The sequence below is a fragment of the Acanthopagrus latus genome, chromosome 15 (assembly GCF_904848185.1).
Source record: "Acanthopagrus latus isolate v.2019 chromosome 15, fAcaLat1.1, whole genome shotgun sequence".
Classification (NCBI taxonomy): Eukaryota; Metazoa; Chordata; class Actinopteri; order Spariformes; family Sparidae; genus Acanthopagrus; species Acanthopagrus latus.
Window position 1 is genome coordinate 243,143 of NC_051053.1, and position 18,812 is coordinate 261,954.

An 18,812-nucleotide genomic window follows, 5' to 3' on the forward strand; every position below is an offset into this window, starting at 1 on the left:
CACAGATCTGGAACAAACACCCAGAAAAAACTGCACTGTGACTTTAATTTTATAGTCTTAAACCTATTCTATTTTAGCTCATTTTCCAATTTCTTTATGTCTTTTAATGTATTTTTATGCCCCTGTAAAGCACTTCGAGTTATATTGTTTCTGAATTGTGCTATAAAGATAAATTTGCCTTGCCTAATCAGATCTTAAAGGGCAGTGATTGATTTTCCCAGGCAAACAGTCCCCATGTCTACACCCTCTTTTTATCTTAATATGTTTTAGATATTACACTTAGTCAGTATTTCTGCATATGGTTCTATATAGAGCAGCCTTATCCATTTGCAGAAGTTCCCTACTTAGCATGCAAGAATTTCAAAAAGGTAGGGCCATTCGACTGTGTTGAAGGCAAATTCAGCATCTACTGACAGTAATGCAGTATGTGGCTCCCATTTTTGATTATGAAGGATGTTCAAAAGCCTTCTGACATTATGTAAGCCTTGTCTGCCTGTGATAAAACCATTCTGATCTTTCTCAATATTTTTTTATTTATTAACCTTCAACCTTTCTAGCTAAAATCTAACACTTTTACACCTGCATTACGAAGACCTATTGGCGTAAATGTTCGCAGTTATTATTTGGTTTACCAGGCTTTGGAAGCAAAGCAAGTGAGGCTCAGTTGCTTTGAGAGGAGAGGAGAATGCTGTTCCAACTTGCAATTGTATCATGGCGTTATCATATAAGAAGCTTCATCTCTGTGTTTACATGGGATGGGATTAAGGAGGTCTGATATTTCCAAGCAAAAACAATTTTAAACGGAGTGGCTGCTTGACATGCAAAAAAGGAAGTTATGTCTGTCCTGGCTTCCTTCATTTGCATTTTCTGTCATCTGATTAAGTCAATGTTTTGAACTCTCCTACTGTCTAGGCATACCATGATGTTAACTTATGTTGACTTTACTGTTAGTTTTTATCAAAAACAAATTCTGCAGCAGTTGGTCTATACTACGAAGCAGGATTTGTGCTTAACTTTGGGATGGAACCCGGTTTCTGCTCCAAAACATTTTATGTGTGAGATAGCACATCAATATATATAAAAGCCCTGTCTTTTGACCAGGCTGAAGGACAAATTGACATGCAGATGTAGTCAGTGATCAAAGCATTTACCCACTGGACAACCATGCTACCTCCTGAACTACAGCTTACAATGTGACATGCTTTTATGTTATCTTGCTCCCAGATTGCTGCCCAGATCTGTCGCCAGGCTGGCCTGGTGCAGAAGTCAAAGGATGTGATGGACTACAGTGCTGAGAACTTTGCCATTGTCTTCGCAGCTATGGGGGTAAGGAAGTTAACTGCTGTGTTCAGATGACCCGTTTTCAACCCCGCCATCCCCACTCCCATCTCCCAATTGTGACTCTAATACCACTATTAACCGATTCCCTGACGTGTGTGATTTGTCTTTTATTCACCAGGTGATTTAAACTTAAGCTCCTCTTGTTACTTCTGCCTCTTTGAGCATGTCCCCCAACCATGTAGACAGGTTACTAATTCAACAGGCCCTTTAACACTGTCGGCCAAGCAGTATCAGGTTTTCTCCTCTTAAGCTGTACCTCCTGTCTATTGAAATGCCTTGTGTCTAGTTGACACTCTCCAAACACACACACTCACACACACACACACACACACACACACTACATACTTACATCTGTCTATTGAGCTATGAGCTCTGTTAAATGACGCCAGATTGATTTTTAAAAAAGCGTTTGTTGTTTTTAGTCTTGCCTTAGTCTTGTTTTAATTGCTTCACTGAAAAAGAGGTAGTGCCAGACCAGTCACTAGTAGGAGCTCAACTGCTCATGAATGTCCCTTAGGGAGGCACGCATCAGTTTGGAAACCTTTACAGTAACAGATACATTTAGCTAGCTGTGTTAAAAGTGTTTGATATGAGCTTTGGTCAGAATTAACTTATAACATCTGTCTTTCAGGTCAACATGGAAACTGCTCGTTTCTTCAAGTCTGATTTTGAAGAGAATGGCTCTATGGACAATGTCTGCCTTTTCCTGAACCTAGCCAATGACCCTACGTAAGATTCAGTCAGAAATTAACTAATCAAGTAGAACTACTTCCGGCAAATCCAAGGTCCTGTATGTTTTGCTAAGTTTTTTATTCTGGATGGTCTTCAATACCAAGAATGTTTGTTGGCTTCATATTCGCAATTTTCAGAGGTAAAGTGAAACCTCAAGTTGTTATTTGCAACATAGAATATCTTTTTTTCTGTGACAAACAGCATCGAGCGCATCATCACCCCTAGACTGGCGCTGACTTCAGCAGAATACTTGGCCTACCAGTGTGAGAAGCACGTCCTGGTAATACTGACAGACATGAGCTCCTATGCTGAGGCACTGAGAGAGGTATGACATATTGTTTAAACAGTTTAAATGCTCACAATAATGATCTACCACATTTGCAATGATCTGAGCATGAGTGGCAATGGCTGAATGTGTCAGCCGTACAAAACTTATTTTACTTGTGTACATAAAAAGTGCAGTTAATTTACAGTCTAAGGGAAACTAATGTAACAAGGCACCAACTTTGACTATTGTGAGTATTAAGTGGAGAGAGTGCTTTTTTTTTTTTTTTTTGTCCATACACTCGCCTGCCTGTCCATCCATCCATCACCTTGAAGGAGTTCCTTCAAATTTGGCAAAATTGTTAACTTGGACTCAAGGATGTAATGGTTTGAATTTGGTGGTCAAAAGTCAAGGTCTTTGTGACTTCATGGCATCCCATTCTTTTGAACACCATATCTCAAAAATGTATTGAGTACATTTCTTCAAATTTGGCACAAACATCAACTTGACCTCAAGCATGAACTGATGAGGAGACAATCCCAGGTGGTCTCAGTTGTGATTTGTAAACTTCATGTGAGTGCGAGGGGTTCTTGTATCTAGACTAATCAACTTAGAAAAAGGAAGCATGCTGTTCCATGCCAACTCACTTGAAATCAACAGCTTTTCCTTTGGATTTCCTACTTTCCTATTTCCTACTTTGGATTTTCATTCAATTCCTTGTAAAACCTTCCTTGCAGGACCTTGCAAAATTGTATAATGGCACTACAAATACTTGTTTAATTTTGAAATTTCAAAGTTTGGTCCTCAAAGCCAAATTTGGTAATTTTTGTGCTTCTTTGTTTGTGTATTCTAAACTGTAGCAATCGCTCATTTACACTGAGTCAATAAAAATTTGTACTGAATCTCCAAAACCAAAAACCAAATAGATGTCAAAACTTGGCAGCATCTAGTCATTTAAATAGTTGTTTCTGAATGGTTACAGTAGTCAAATTAATAACAAAAAGACATTTTTTCAGAACAAAGTATCTGTCACTTTAAAAAATTCATATCTCTACTTGTTTTCACTTTCTTGGTTTGTGGGGTATTATTGTGATTCTGTCACATCCAGAAGTCATTACATCTGTGTTAAGTAATCTGTACAGGCTTTAAAGGCTGTGAAATATGAACGGCAACTTATTAAAGTTTAAGAAAAATTCGACCTTTCTCATAACTCATGTACATAAAAAGCTCAATTTGGTGTGTTTTTATTTTCTTCTTTGATCATTTTTTCCTCAATGGAGTTAAAGAAGTAGGCTTTATTGGTTACTCTTTACTGTATTTATAAAGTTTGTAAAATAAAATGTTGCTTTACTTCTTATATATTAAATGTCAATGATATATCTTTAAAAACAGTGTACAGCTGTTGGCCTGTATGATCTCTTTAGACACAGAGGTAGTCAGGCTAGTAAAGTAGTGCCGACAAAGGATAGAAAAAACAATGTATTGCCATCTAATGCCACATTTATGGGGAGGATTAAATGAATTATAATTTGTCACAGCCATTTTGCAGTCTGTTAAGTTTCTTCTCACTCAGCAACTCTTAAAATAACAATCTGTGAGGGAGCTTGTGGATAGATCTCAATGCTTAGCTGAAACAGAAAGCATTTTCACAAACATCTGCTAATGACATAGATATGTTAATAGTGCCCCAAAACATAATTTTGTGATTCAGAAAATGCTCATTGCCTCTACAAGTATTTTCTGTGGGTGGGCTGAAACATTAGAAATCTTTCCCAAGATTTTGGTCTACGTAAAGGCGGAGAAATGCACACTGCCAAGCTTGGAGTTCATCTCTCATCCTCTGGTTTACGGACCCAACTATACAAACATGGGTTAATGATCAAAAGTAACATTTAATCCACAGATTGTTTAGCTATACATATCGTGCATTCACACATTCAGTCAGAAATGATAGTTCAGAAACCACAGTTTTACACCATGACTGGACACGGTCCAGCACTGCACTTGGCTTTGATCTAGTGTTGTTCTGATCTCTAATGGTCATTAGAACTAAAAGTGCTAAGTTGTGTTGCTTTGTAATGGTATTTAATGACCACATGAGAAGTATATGAACTATTATTTTTGGAAAAATGTAGCACATACCAAGTCCCCTGTAAAGACTCAAGCAGCAGTTGAGCCATGAAACCCTGTGGCAGTGTGTCAACATAACACAGCAGTGTAAATTCTCTGACGCATGAGCACATAGGCGATAGACTCACTAAAGTCTTCTGTTCCTTGCTCATGTGGAGAATAATATGTCCTTCATTCTTGTAGGAAATGTCTTACACGCACACACACGCTCACACACACTCCTCTTTTCTCCTCATGTTGAGGAGCCAGGCCTCTCTACTCAGTCTTTTGTATCTTTGCATTAATCCTTTTATGTTGTACAGTTTGCTGTCTCAGTACGCTGGCAGCACAATGCAGATTTTTAAATGTTGCATGTGCATATTTGTTCTCCCTTCTTGTGTTTGCTGTCCATAACCTTGGCACATGTATGCTGCACCAATAGTCACCCAAGACTCAGGCAGCTTGATGTGTATTTCTGCACGTACAAAGTCCCAGGAGGACATTAACATTTAACTACTTTTGATAGATTCTTTAGTTTATGAGAAGGTATAACAAAAAGTAAGATTTGGTCTTAGATGTTAGACTTATTTTAGATTATAAGTTAATATGTATTTCTTTGGTTTGAATCATTCTCCCCTTTACAACCACTGTATCCCCACCTCTTACATTACTTATTTATTAATGTTACTGTAGCACCCCCATGGGAAAATTGTGAAAAATGTCACGCACTTCTGATGTGGCCAGATGTGTAACGTTCCAAGATTTGGTTTCAGATTTGTTTGTTTTTTTTAATTAAGATGACCAGTTACTGACAAAAGGAATGTGATATCAGAAAATGTTGTCAGGCATTTTTTTCTCTGTCATCTACATATGGTTTGTAACAAATCCTATATTATATCAATCCTAAAATGGTGCAAATCTTTCATGGTGTTAATCAGTGCATCTTATAGACTAATTGGGTCCATGCAAGGTACCCACTGTACAAGAATATTTCATTTACTGTCAAATGTTTCTGAGCTATAAGCAAAAGCAATAACTGTTTAATAACCATCCACATGGTGGCTCAATTGAATAAATATTTTAATATGTCATATCTACATGAGGAACCTGTTTACCAGGTATGAGATAAAAAAAGATCTTATTTTTCACATCCCCTTTTTTAGTGACCATTCAGAAATTATCCCGGTAAAAAAACAATCACATTGTAATTAAAAATATTGATAAGAATATTAATTACCACCATTAGACAGTTACACTTTACATGTGAAATTGTAATGATGTGTTTATCAGTTCTGAAAGACAGCAATAAAAAACACACTGAAGAGGAAAAAGAAAGCATAACTATAAAAGTAGCCACAAGCAGCAATCCACGGGTTCTAACCTCTTTCGCCCCAAACCAGCCACCCTGACCCTTATCCCCCCCAGTACATGACATCGGCCACCGTGTTCCACAAGGATCTGTGGAAAACATACCCATGATAAGCCCCAGATTTCTCCATATTGGTTTTTCAGCTACATGCTAATGGCATTTATTGCGCCCCTTATAGGTTGAGCAGAACATGCTTTGGTAGGCAGATTACCAGTCCTGTTTTGAACGTACCCACCAAGTTTTGTGATGATAAGACAAAGGGTGTGGGAGTTATGGCCAATCATTTCTAAGCCCCGCTCATTGCAAAAATACATGGGTTCCTGGCGGCCATGTTTTCTGACCAATCTGGCTCACTTATAGCAGAAATTTGGACATCAGTTACACTCAACATACCAAGTTTTGTGTCTCTGGGTCCTTCCAGCTCACCATAAATTAATAAAATGCCTAGAGGTGAATGACATCACATTTCACAGCAGCATGCACAGCAGCATGCACAGCAGCTTACAAAACCTTGTGGTAATTGAATTATTTGTTTATAAGCTGGCTGCATTTTATTTATGGCCACAAAGTGGGGCTGTAGGGACAATGCCTTGGTACACAAGTTCTTTATCAGCATGAGCATGCCATACTAAGATTCACCTTCTTTGACAAAATTGGAGGAATGTGTCATAATGTTACTGTAGCCAACTTGTCATGTGCCTGTATGTATAACATTCTGACATTTGGTTTCAGTTGAATGGAGCATTGAAATGTCACAACCTGTTAAGTACATCAGCTCATGCCTTCAAAATTTGATAATTATATACATACTCAGTTGAGCAATATTGAAAATAGTGTAATAGTGTGATTGTGTAAAGATCAGATAAAATGTGCCTGAAGTACTGTTCTAAAACCAGTTTGCCGACCCATACACCTGAAATGGCGGAAGAATTGTATGAATGCAAATATTGAAATGTAGTAGTCCATTGAGATCCTCAAAGAAACATACTTTGCAGATATTTTTTTTGCTACGTCTTATGGTTCATGAGTTCCAGGCCAAAACGAAAAAGACATAACTAACCACATGGTGCAACTGCTGGTACCATGCTTTAATACGTTCATCTTACCCAGATGGAGCAGCTGTCCATACATTTGAATATTGTAGCAATCTGTGTTTAAAAAAATATATAAAATCAACACCAAAAACAAGAGTAATATGGCGAGTTGACGATGATGATGATAGTTGTAGTCATAGTAGTAGCAACAGCTAAAGTATTAGCATGGTTTAAACTCTAATAACAATAAACTGAGATGAACTCAACAACTCATCCGCTCCCTTGGCAGTTGAAACATATTTGATAGTGAAGATAACAATGTAGCAGTCACACGATAAATAGCAAAAATTACAGAAGTGTTATTTCTGCAATCATACAATATTTGCAATATAATGTAAATGCATGTTAACAATTTTTTTTACTGTTTGCTGTACTCATGTCGTCCACCCACTCAACACCCACGCCTCACCTGTAGGTCTCTGCTGCACGAGAGGAAGTACCTGGCCGACGAGGCTTTCCTGGCTACATGTACACAGACCTGGCCACCATCTATGAGCGTGCTGGCCGAGTGGAAGGCAGAAACGGCTCTATCACCCAGATCCCCATTCTCACCATGCCCAATGATGGTGAGATCAGCAGCAATTGAACAAAAGCTTTCTGTGCTTTAAGGTGGAGCACAATGATGTTTTCACAATTGTCATCCTTGTAGGGAAATGGATATAGATTATGAACGTGTGTTTTGTATCTAGGCATCTCAAGTGAACTGAGGTGACATTGTTGATGCCTGCGGTTACCAGACAGACATGTACAGTATGAAGAGCCTAAGCGTATATAGTTGACATCACAGGGAGGTGATGATTACATGGCTGCTGTTCTCAAGGGCTGTTGATTTAGAGAAAAGACCTCAAATATTGATGTCTCAGTTGCAGATGAAATTCACTTTTAATGTAAACTCAAGTGAGGAATTGTATTAAGTCTTTACATTAATTGTACTGCAGTATGTAACAAATACAAGATTATTTGCTGGATATGTTATAACTGATGACATTTGTGCCCCTGACAGACATCACCCATCCAATTCCTGATCTGACTGGATACATCACAGAGGGTCAGGTCTACATTGACAGGCAGCTGCACAACAGACAGGTATGAATAAGCCATTTATGAGAGCAGTATTCTTTACAACTTTCTTGACAATTCAGTCCGTAGTTAAAATCTTTTCTCTTCTTGAAGACAAAATTAAGCAAAAGTAAACTACTAGCCAGCCAATTGTTGTATGTATACATTAGTACTAAATATAGTGCTGGGTAAGCCTGTTGTTACAAGGTAATATGTTGCACACTTCACACTGTTTCCTGTCGATCTGTTCTCTACCGTAATCACCAATCAGCGCAGCCTCAGTTTGGAGAAGTAGAGAGCCGCTCCAGCCTAGACACTCAGCTTTGTACTGCAGTAAACGGGGTCCAGAGAAAAAGCTAAATTTAACCACATAAAACAAGGCTCACCAAAAAAAGTCTATAACAGTTCAAGTGTACGTTGTATAGGGAAAATTCACACCGCTTTACATCGCCGTCAGACCTGCCTTTCTTTTGGCACTGAATTTTCTCAACCTTAGAACCTCCGTATCCCTACACAGTTGCGCTAATGCACAGGGATATGGAGGTTCTACAGTCTGTGTCTGTGTCTGAAATTGTTAAGTTTAGTTTTTATCGAAAGTAAACCTCTCGTCCAGTAACTGGGCCTCGCACTGTATTTCGCAGCCTGCAGATCACCTGTTTCCCAGTTGCGCTAATGCGTAGGGATACGGAGGTTCTCTCTACTTCTCCAAACTAAGGCTGCACTGATCGGTGATTACAGTAGAGAACAGATCAACTATAGATATGTACTTTATATGACCCCACTTCAAAAAACACAAACTGTCCCTTTAACTCATCAAAATGTTTCTTTCATTATAATGTAAAGCTTGTGAGCCAAGTCATTCTCTCATCATTGTTCTCCATCATTAACAATTTCAAGAGAGCTTAATCTTGGAAGACTTATTTCATCAGTCCACATATAAAGCACAAAGTAGATATGACCCTAAATAGACCTATACACCAAGATTTGTACTGATTCAAATATTCCTGTTATTTGTCTTAAAAACCACTCAATATAAAGTAGTATTTGCAATAACAATTAATGTAATATGATAATCTCATCTAATCTGTGTCTTTCAGATCTACCCACCCATCAATGTGTTGCCCTCCCTGTCCCGTCTGATGAAGTCAGCCATTGGGGAGGGGATGACCAGGAAGGATCATGCTGATGTTTCTAACCAGCTGGTAATAAGTCTTACCTATTGTGCCTCAATATTGCATTTTGTTTGTTTTTTTTTTACTTCTGGATAAAGTCCAAATGAAATTTTGATGGATAACTCAAAGCAATGGCGAGAATTTTTTTTGGATAGGCTAGTAACAATGTACAGATGCTTGATGACAGTTCTTTGATAACCATGAAATAAATTATCCTTATTCATATTAATGTCTCTCCTTATCTTCAGTATGCCTGTTATGCTATCGGTAAGGATGTTCAGGCTATGAAGGCTGTGGTGGGAGAAGAGGCCCTCACCTCTGATGATCTGCTCTACCTCGAGTTCCTACAAAAGTTTGAGAAGAACTTCATCGCTCAGGGTAAGAACATACTAAAGGGACAATTTACACATTTTCAACATCATGTGCATGTATTAGTTACAAAGGTAGTCCACATCATTCTGTGAATATGCAAGCGGTAGCTGGCAATTACAGCTATTATGGGATGTTCATTGTAACATCTGCCTTGTCACAAATGCAGCAATTCTCTTCTTGCCAGTTTGTATATGATTTCAGGAACTGGAATCAGTCTAGAAGATCACCTCCTCTGGCAGCCATGACACAGCTGCAATGGCTAAAATGTATGTTATTCAACAAAAAAAGTCTCTGTATGTTGTGCTGTGTAACCAACTGTATGTTGGCTGCCAGCTGAGGTGATATACTGGGCTGATTTTAAACTTTTGGCAAGAATGAATTATGTACACACCAGTACATGTAAATATAGGACCAAGTTTTAAAAATATTTCCCTCTTTAAGGAATTTGTCAAGCATTATTTCAACATTCTCAAAGTTCTGCTTCTCAAACTTGAGAATTTTGTTCCTTTTGTCCTAATACTGTTAAAGTACTGCTGGTAAATATCTTGGGGTTTAGTATCGAGGTTAGACGCATATAAATGAATTTCACCTGGGTGATTGTAAAGTTGTGGTGTGCATTTATGACTATTTTAAAGCATTTTATAAATTAAAAGAGATTACTGAATAATTGAAAGTAATTATTAGTATCAGTCTATAGGTATTACAGTTGGATACCTACTGTACCTGACTGGTCATTTCCTACCCTTCCTACAAAGGTATTGTTCCATTTAAAGATCTGTACATAGATACTTGTACCTCATTTGACCAGCTTAGAGCTAAATTTGATTACCAAAATCACATATTTTAAGATTTCTACAGGTCTGGGATTGGATTTGTAACCAAACACGATCATATCCTGCAATCTCTGAACAACAGCCCATGGATACTTTGTTTCCAACAGCTCCATCTAACAAAGGCATAATATCCGCTATATATATGAAACTCTCATATATGAAACTCTTGCGGTCCGCAAACTTTATCTCTCGAGGGGTGTCATACTCGGTGTCAAGGTGTGTTAGAACATGGATTAAACTTACACCGGAATGTCCCTTTAAATTTCCCACCGCTAGGCTAAGCGTTGTTTGTTTATTTATTCAAAATAGGTTTGACTATGTCAGTTACAAAGTTGAAAGCGCAATGGCGACATCTTATGGTCAACACATGAATACGTGGCGGGTCTGAGGTCAGGTGTCTTTTGCATCACCTAACACCCCAGAAACCATGTGAAAGTATTAACAATATTAAGTGCACTAATTTCACAGTGGATTAGTAGTAAAGTGCCACGTTTAAATTCAGTGTTAGACAGGCTATGGCAGTAGCTGGTTTAATCCTACTTGTAAGCAAGTTGTGCTAAACGCTTATGTTGGGTCTCTCCACCATCGCACCAGCATCAATTTGGCAGCGAGCAGAATCAAATGTAAACAAAGCCACATTGTTTCGAATGTAAATATGTCACTCAATATGATGAAATATCTATTATGAAATATCCAATAGTTAGCTTGCACTGTTTCCATATTGTAGGCTTGTCAATTGCTGCAGCATTCAAGCCAGTGTTTAATATGGAGCATGAAGCCATAATTGGTGGTTTTCAGTGCCTTTACTGGCCCCCAAAGCATGTAATTCCCCACCAATGAACTTTAATTTAATTTAATTCAAGGTATTATGGAACTACTCTATACTCTACTACGTCATGAATCTGTTAACTAAAGGGCACTGCACTCAGTCAGTTGCTGGCCTGTGTCAGGCCCTGTCACAAAAAAGAAAAAACATCCTTTGCTGCCGGTGGGCCGCCCTTCCAACCTACCACCAGGCTTAGTAAGTTTTCTTGGGGAAACCCTGTTTGTGTCGAAATTGTTCCACATATCCCAGAATTGATTTTGATTAATGGCATTCTCAATATCTTCAAGTGTGTGTATAATTTTGTCTTTTGCTCCTAATTGTACATTTATATTTCTTTAAAATCACATTTTATCTTATGCGTAAGTCTGGGTTGTTTGGTTGGCGATGTTTTTCATTTGTTATTTTTCTCAGCTTTTCTGTTGGTCTTGCATTCTTGATCAAACCATTTGTCAGCATTTTGCTTTTTAACAGGATTCCGTTTTTGTTTTATGAGGTCAGCTTTAATAGCTGCCTTATGAAATATCATGTTGATATAATCAATGATAGTTCATATGTCATTCATCAGATCAGGTGAGTTCAAGGCCATGATGAATTTGTCTCCACTGTCTGGGGCCCATCTGTAGGTAGGATTTAATTTAAATAGCTTACTGGATTGATCTGAGAGTTTAAAGAATACATTTATTTGGTTGTGGTCTGAAATTGGGGATTGCTGTCTGACAGTGAATGCACTAATAATGGAGGGGTCAATGTCAGTGATTTCATAGTCTACTACACTAGACCCAAGAGCTGAGGAGTAGGTGAATCTCCCTAAAGAGTCTCCTCTGAACCTACCTATGTACAGGCCCAACAGAGATGCACTATCTCTCTGAGACTTTGATTTATTTCAGAGGTAAGATTGTTCTGATGAGTGATGGTTGGTGTGGTAAACGAGGGGCCTGACCAAATACGTGGTTATTGCCCTGTGGGTCCATGAGGTTCAGTCAGGTTCAGGTTCAATTCCTGTTCTTCCATTCAGATCTCCACTTAGGAGCACCTTTTCCTGGGCCTGGACATAAGCAATTTCTGAATGGAGAGTGTCAAAAATGTCTTCTTCAAAATAAGGATAATCTACTGGGGGTATATAAATTGCACAGAGATGTAGATCCCTATCAGTAATGCCTAGGGTTTGATCTAATCTCAACCAAGGTTGATTTACAATGTGTGATTTACCCTGGTTTACTGGTGAGATCTTATGGCAAAGATCTCCTTTATACCACACCAAGACCCCAATTCAGGGTTTCCACTCTTCAGCTCGAAGGTTGAGGAGTGGAGACCCTGAATATCTCAACAGCTTATATGAAATGAATGCATTAAAAAACAATAAAAATTAAAGCTGCAAGCAGCATTGAACGGGCCCTCGCAGTCCGCGCACCTTGGGGCATGCTGCCGTCAGGGCTTCCAACACCTTGCAATGAAGAAGCTGTTCCTTTATAATTTGGTGGCCTGTTCCCACTAATCTTAAATAATGTATGATGAAGTCAGAAAAAGTTCATGTACTGCTGCATGATTCCCCAGACAAAGACTGAGTTGATGGTCCGCTTCTCAAGCTGGCTTAAGAAAACGTTGACACGAGGCAAAATGCAATGAAATAGTTTCGGGAAGAAGCTGAAAATATCATCGTCCAGTAGCCGCACAATCCCTCAAGCTTCCCGCACAGTGGTAGGCTCAAACTCCTCTTATGGTTTCAAAACACTGGATGATGTCACATTCGTGCTCAAACACAGTGTTCACAGCACAGATATGAAAGTTCCATCTTACTGTGCTTGCTCTTGGGAGTCTGTGTGGGAGATCTTGAAAAAAATCCAGAGAATCCAGCCAGATCAGAGAAGAACTGATTAACTAATGGGGTGTGCTGCATGATGAAAGCTAAAAAGTAAGAGGGCTGATAGAGCTTAAAAAGGTGAACAGTTTTGAAATAAATGTAAGGGTTGTCGCCAAAATATTTATATTTTGAGTAACAAGAGACATTGCTGAAATCTGCGATGTAATTTTTTTATATCTGGAGAGTAAAAAATGACAGCAGCAGAGCGAGGGACAAAACAAGTACTGTCTGCCCTCCTCCAGAAACCTTGGCTCAAAATTAACATTGAGGCTTATGGGGGAGCTGCTGGAGTGTAAGTCCTACATCTGAAATAGGACCATCAGGTGAAAACCAACAAGATGTTCTTCATTTCTATGTATATAGTGTCTATGTGAAGTAAAAGAGGTGGGATCCAAATCAAGCTGAAGAGAATTTTTTCTCCAGTTCTTTCAGCTGCTCTACACTCTAGCGATGATGTCACGCCCTCTACCTCATGCAATACACACCCATTACAAAACCAGAAGAAGGCCTAAAAATCCTTAAAACTAAAACTGTAAATGGTTTTTAAAAACTGAATACATGCCCAATAGTTCAAGGTCTTCTGACTCTTTAAAAGGTGGAATGGTATCTGTAGCTCAAAGCATGAAGCACAACAAGAGGTTGAAAGGCGATGAGTTTTGAAGAGGATTTTAAGATTTTCCCATTTACTTTCCATTCAAACCAATTAGACTGCGACCAAATCGTCACCTATTGGCAGATTTGCACCAAATTTTACACAAAGCCTCATCAGTCCATGGAACACAATTATGAACATTTACGTGATAATCAGACAGTATTTTGTTAAGATGTACAAGATTGTCTGCTTTCAACATAATATGCAGGAATTTGTTTTTAAATTTCGGGCGTTTTATGGACTATCAAAATTCTTTTGGTAACTTTTTGTCAGGGGGGTCCATAGATGCTTCACGCAAAGTTTAGTGCAAATTGGTCAAATTGCCTAGGAGGAGTTCGAAAAAGTAGGTTTTGCATTTGTTGCAATTTTGCGAACGGAAAGTTAGCTCGAAAGTGGGCGTGGCCTACACCAAATAATTCAGCTGAATTGAGGGAACATGGAGAAATAAGGATGTGTGACACATTATGTGTGACTTATGGGCCAAAAACGCTTTCACGTGGAAAATAGCGCCACCTGCTGGTTATTTTTGGTGTGTAAGTTGCAGGGGCTAGTCTATACCACCCCTATGAATTTCATTTCCGTAAGTGTTAAGGTGTGGGCACAGGGCCAAATATAAAATCAAACTGGCACCAGAGCGCCACCTAGTAGCCGATTGATAAGTCCTTTGTCGGATATCCTCAAGAGGGCAGTGGCAATGATTATACCAAGTTTGGTGTCAATCCGCCCAACCGATGTGGAGATATAAACTATTTGAATTTAAAGAGCGCCACCTTGTGGTCATCGCCTAAACTTTTGGACACATCCTCAGGAACTCATGTCAAAGTATTATCTTAAGTTTCATGTCATTTGGACACACCATTGTGGAGATATCCAACACTTCCTGTTTGGAAGGAAATCTGCAGGAAGTTGTTATTTAATAATTTGAGTATTGTTTGGCCTATCAAAATTCTTTTAATAACTTTTTGTCAGGAGGGTCCACGGATGCTGTGTGCCAAGTTTCGTGCAAATCGGTGAAATTGCCTGGGACTAGTTCGAAAATATAGGTTTTCGACATTTTGCGATGTAGCGAAAAAAATGGTTGGCAGAAATAGGCGGGGCCTATACCACGAGACTGCATAATTCACTGAACGCGTGGATATAAGGTTTTTGAATGTGCGACAAAGTATATGGGAGTTATTAGCCAAAACGCACTTTCCTTAATTAGAGTGCCACCTAGTGGCAGAAATTCAGGACGACAATAGATGATAACATTTTTCGCCAGGTGTGACTTATATTCCAAGTTTGGTGAGTTTTGGGGTATGTCCAGGCAGTGAAAAATACAATCATTTTGTCCGAAGAATAAAAAAAAAATAAAGAATCCTTTCAAAAACAATAGGGTCTTCGCAGGTTCCCTGCTCGGGCCCTAATAAATAAACAAAGAATCCTTTGAAAAACAATAGGGTCCTTGCAGGTTCCCTGCTCGGGCCCTAATGAACCTGTATAGTGAGACAAATGTTAAGGGGGGTGGCAAGCAGGGACTTAGGAGGGGGAAAGTAGCCTCCTCTGGTTGTGTTTCACAATGGCAAGGTGGTCGGCATGTGGGGAATGGGAGGTCCAGGCTGAGCTGTTGTGTCTTCTCACAGCAGAGGGGATGATCCTGGGATGGTGATGGAGAAGAGGAGGTCTTGGATGGTCTCTGAAGCCTCTGGTAGAAGAGAGGGTGGAAGGACTCTCTCTCTCTCTCTCTGTCTCTCATTATCCAATACATCTCTATTTTGTCTTTTTGTCAGAGCAACAGAGGACACTGTGGTAAACCATGTTTTTGTTGTACTGCAGTGACACTTGGCAGTTTGTCATTAAAGATAACAGTCCATTTATGCATAAGCAGTAACCCAGTGCATCCACCCACTCCTGAGAGTTGAGAGTGGATTTCTTAGTATTTTTTTCCTAGGGTAAAATTTTGAGAACATTTTTCGCTTTTTCACCCTTTTTTTTCACCCTAACCCTAACTCCCGAACCCTGTTGTAAAGTTGAGAATGTGTTTGCATGAGCCCCAGCTGACATGATGTTATAGATACTAACCAGCCCCATTGGTGGCCTCTCTGTCTCCCTCAGGACCATACGACAACAGGACGGTGTATGAAACTCTGGACATTGGTTGGCAGCTGCTGCGAATCTTCCCCAAGGAGATGCTCAAGAGGATCCCTCAGAGCACCTTGGCCGAGTTTTACCCCAGGGAGTCTGCCGCCCGTCACTGAGGGGCCCTAAGGGATGCTCTGGTTCTCACCCCGCTCACCTTTGTACCCACTATCATCCTCTCCCTTTATTCCCGTCTTTCATCTCATCCTATAGTCCTACTCATTCTCCTCTGTAATGTACTGTAGTGTACCTGTGTCCAGAAGTGTATGGAAAGTGTCTGTGGTTAAAATGTCAACATACAAACATATCCTTGAGATTAAAGATCAGTTTGAATATAGGTCTGTCTTACTGCTGTTACTATGTAAAAGAAATGCTATGTAATATTGTTGTCTATGGGTTATTAACATTGCACAGGCCCAGAAGTACAAGAACCCCTGCAGCCAGAACCAGCAGGTGATGCTCATGAAGTTGGATTTCTATTGAGACTGTGTATTATTGATTCTTCTTGATTTTCATTTTCCAAACTTAAAGGTAGTGAACAAACCAAACTCCCAGCTTCACAAATGGGGCATAATAAACGTCCTCATGTACTGAATTTCCTCAGAGGAGATATTATTGTCAAGTTTTCCTCTAACTAACTCTATTGATTAACATCAGCAACTGCTGTGTTATTTCATGCAAGTGGCTTCAAGTTGGCTAATCCTCAGAAGTTCTTGTGTGGCATTTTCAAAATGCTGACGGAAGCATTTTCAATAAAGACAGACTTTGTCCACAAGCAGAGTCGAGATGTTTACGCAGTTTTGCGCTGAGTACTTTGACTCTTACTGCCCTCTTGCTTCCTCTACGTGCTTCAGAAAGAATACAGTGGATGTTTACATTATATTGTTTTGTGTTGTGAAAAATTAGTAAATAAGAGTATATTAAACATTCCCATCTGTTTGCAGAAGATAATTCTTTGTTGTGCTACGATCATTGTTTTTGTGAGTTTGTGGCCATGAATAAATTAACTTAAATATTAAGTTACATATTGTCTCATTTCTATACACCAGTCATTCAGCCCCGTCTGTATCAGTAACATAGATGGCCTTTATGCAGTTGATCAGTCAGCCCTCACTGTCATGATGCAGATTCCTCAGTGAACAATTGTAGGCCTCATTTACCAGTCCCATCTAACAGTTTGTATAGTGAGAGGTGCCCTGTTAGCTCACCTGGCAGGGTGTGTGATGCATGTACAAAAGACTTGAGTTCTCATCACAGCAGCCCTGGCTCAATGCCAACCGGCAGCCCTTTGCTGCATGTCTTCCCCTCTCTCTCTCCTCTCATTCCAGCAGATGATCCCAAAATCATCTGCCGTTCTAACGAAGATGTTTCCACTACAAAATGCAAAAGTCATAAAGTTTATATTGGATTCAATGACACAGCTGCCAATTCTCAGTCTTAAGACTAACATGTATAATAGTTTACTGCTACATTTGCATTGTCCACAAAACAAAATGAACATTTGAATATGACCAGAGAAATAATCCATAACTCCTCTGGTCAAATAGTGCTGACTGAGTGTGGCGCAGTTGACGTCAAGAAAACTGCAACCTCTTTAGGTGACAGTACAGGTATTAACACTTCAAATGATCTGCCATTCTAATTAATACATGACTAGAACTGACAGAGGGTGTTGGAGCAGAATTGCTAACTACACCACATAATCTGGTGAATACTCTCCTGTCTGTTGCTGTACAATTATCTTCATGAATATAAATCTGCTAGAAGACTGAGGTAGATGAAAACAACATCATTTTTGGTACAGGCTTGTTTCTTCAGCACAGTCCACATGTTCTCTATGGGGTTCAAGTCAGGACTTTGTGAAGTTCATTCCAAAACCTCAGTTCTAACCTTAGCCATTCCTTTACCACTTTGACGTATGTGTTTGGGATCATTGTTTTGTTGGACCACCCAACTGAACCCAAGAACCAAACTTCTCCTGATGATTTTAGGTTTTCCTGAAGAATTTGGAGATAATCCTCTTCCTTCATTATTCCATTCACTCAAAACAGCCCCACAGTATAATAGTGCCAGCACCATGCCTGACAGCAGGTTTGGTGTTCTTGGGGTTAAAGGCCTCACCTTCTCTCTTCCAAACCTGTTGCTGCGCAGTGTGGCCAAACAACCAGAAAAGTCACCAGCTGTTATCAATCAGAATCACTCAGAAGAAGTGGCGTGCCGTCCACACCAAGAGGAACTATAACAATATCTATACAGCGATCAGCCACAGCATTAAAACCACTGGCAGATGATGTGAATAACATTTATTATCTCGACACAATGCAAATTTCTGCAGGGAAACCCTGGGTCCTGGCATTCATGTGGATGCCACTTGACACACACACCCAAGCACTACTGTATGCCACCTAAACAACCTCCCACCAATGGCATTACCTATTGGCAGTAGGACAATGCAACCTAAAACACCACAAAAACTGTTCAGGAATGGCTAAAGGAATGTGACAAGGTGTTCAGCAGACCTCCAAATTCCTTCCATCTGTAAGATGTACACGAACAAGTTTTATCCATGGAAGCCCCATCTTTCAACCTTCAGGACCAGAGCGATCAGCTACAAATTTCCCAGTGCCAGACACCAAAGGATATCCCCAGTCTGAATCAAACAGGAACGGACCGTCCAAAAACCAGAAAATATTTGATTTGAGTTTTCCATGCTGAAATCTCTTTCAGAAAATCTTCAACACACTGAGGAGCTTACATCTTTAGGATGAAATTGTTGGACACACTAGTCAAAATTGGACCTCCCTCTGGAATATTTAACATGTAAAAATTAAGTGATGGGCCTAAGAAGTGATTTCTATTTAAGTGGTTCAACTGTCAGTTAAAGGACTGATTAAATAAGCAATGCCTTATAATTGCAGTATTTCATAAACAGCATCCAATTCTATATCAAAACATATCATAGCCAGTGATGTTCTAATCTGACCACTTTTTTTAGTAATGAGTAATCTA

General features: G+C 39.4%; 1 protein-coding gene across 1 annotated transcript in view; it reads left to right on the forward strand.

Moving 5' to 3' along the window:
- The window catches only part of atp6v1ba (ATPase, H+ transporting, lysosomal, V1 subunit B, member a), a 62,979-nt gene extending 46,157 nt beyond the window's left edge, over window positions 1–16,822 (forward strand). The window contains exons 7-14 of the mRNA XM_037123891.1: window positions 1,225–1,326; window positions 1,973–2,070; window positions 2,275–2,398; window positions 7,326–7,476; window positions 7,914–7,996; window positions 9,067–9,171; window positions 9,390–9,519; window positions 15,780–16,822. Of these exons, the coding sequence (XP_036979786.1) occupies window positions 1,225–1,326; window positions 1,973–2,070; window positions 2,275–2,398; window positions 7,326–7,476; window positions 7,914–7,996; window positions 9,067–9,171; window positions 9,390–9,519; window positions 15,780–15,922 (936 nt within the window). The 3' untranslated portion in view covers window positions 15,923–16,822. The remainder of the gene's footprint in view (window positions 1–1,224; window positions 1,327–1,972; window positions 2,071–2,274; window positions 2,399–7,325; window positions 7,477–7,913; window positions 7,997–9,066; window positions 9,172–9,389; window positions 9,520–15,779) is intronic.
- The last annotated feature ends 1,990 nt before the right edge of the window (window positions 16,823–18,812 follow it).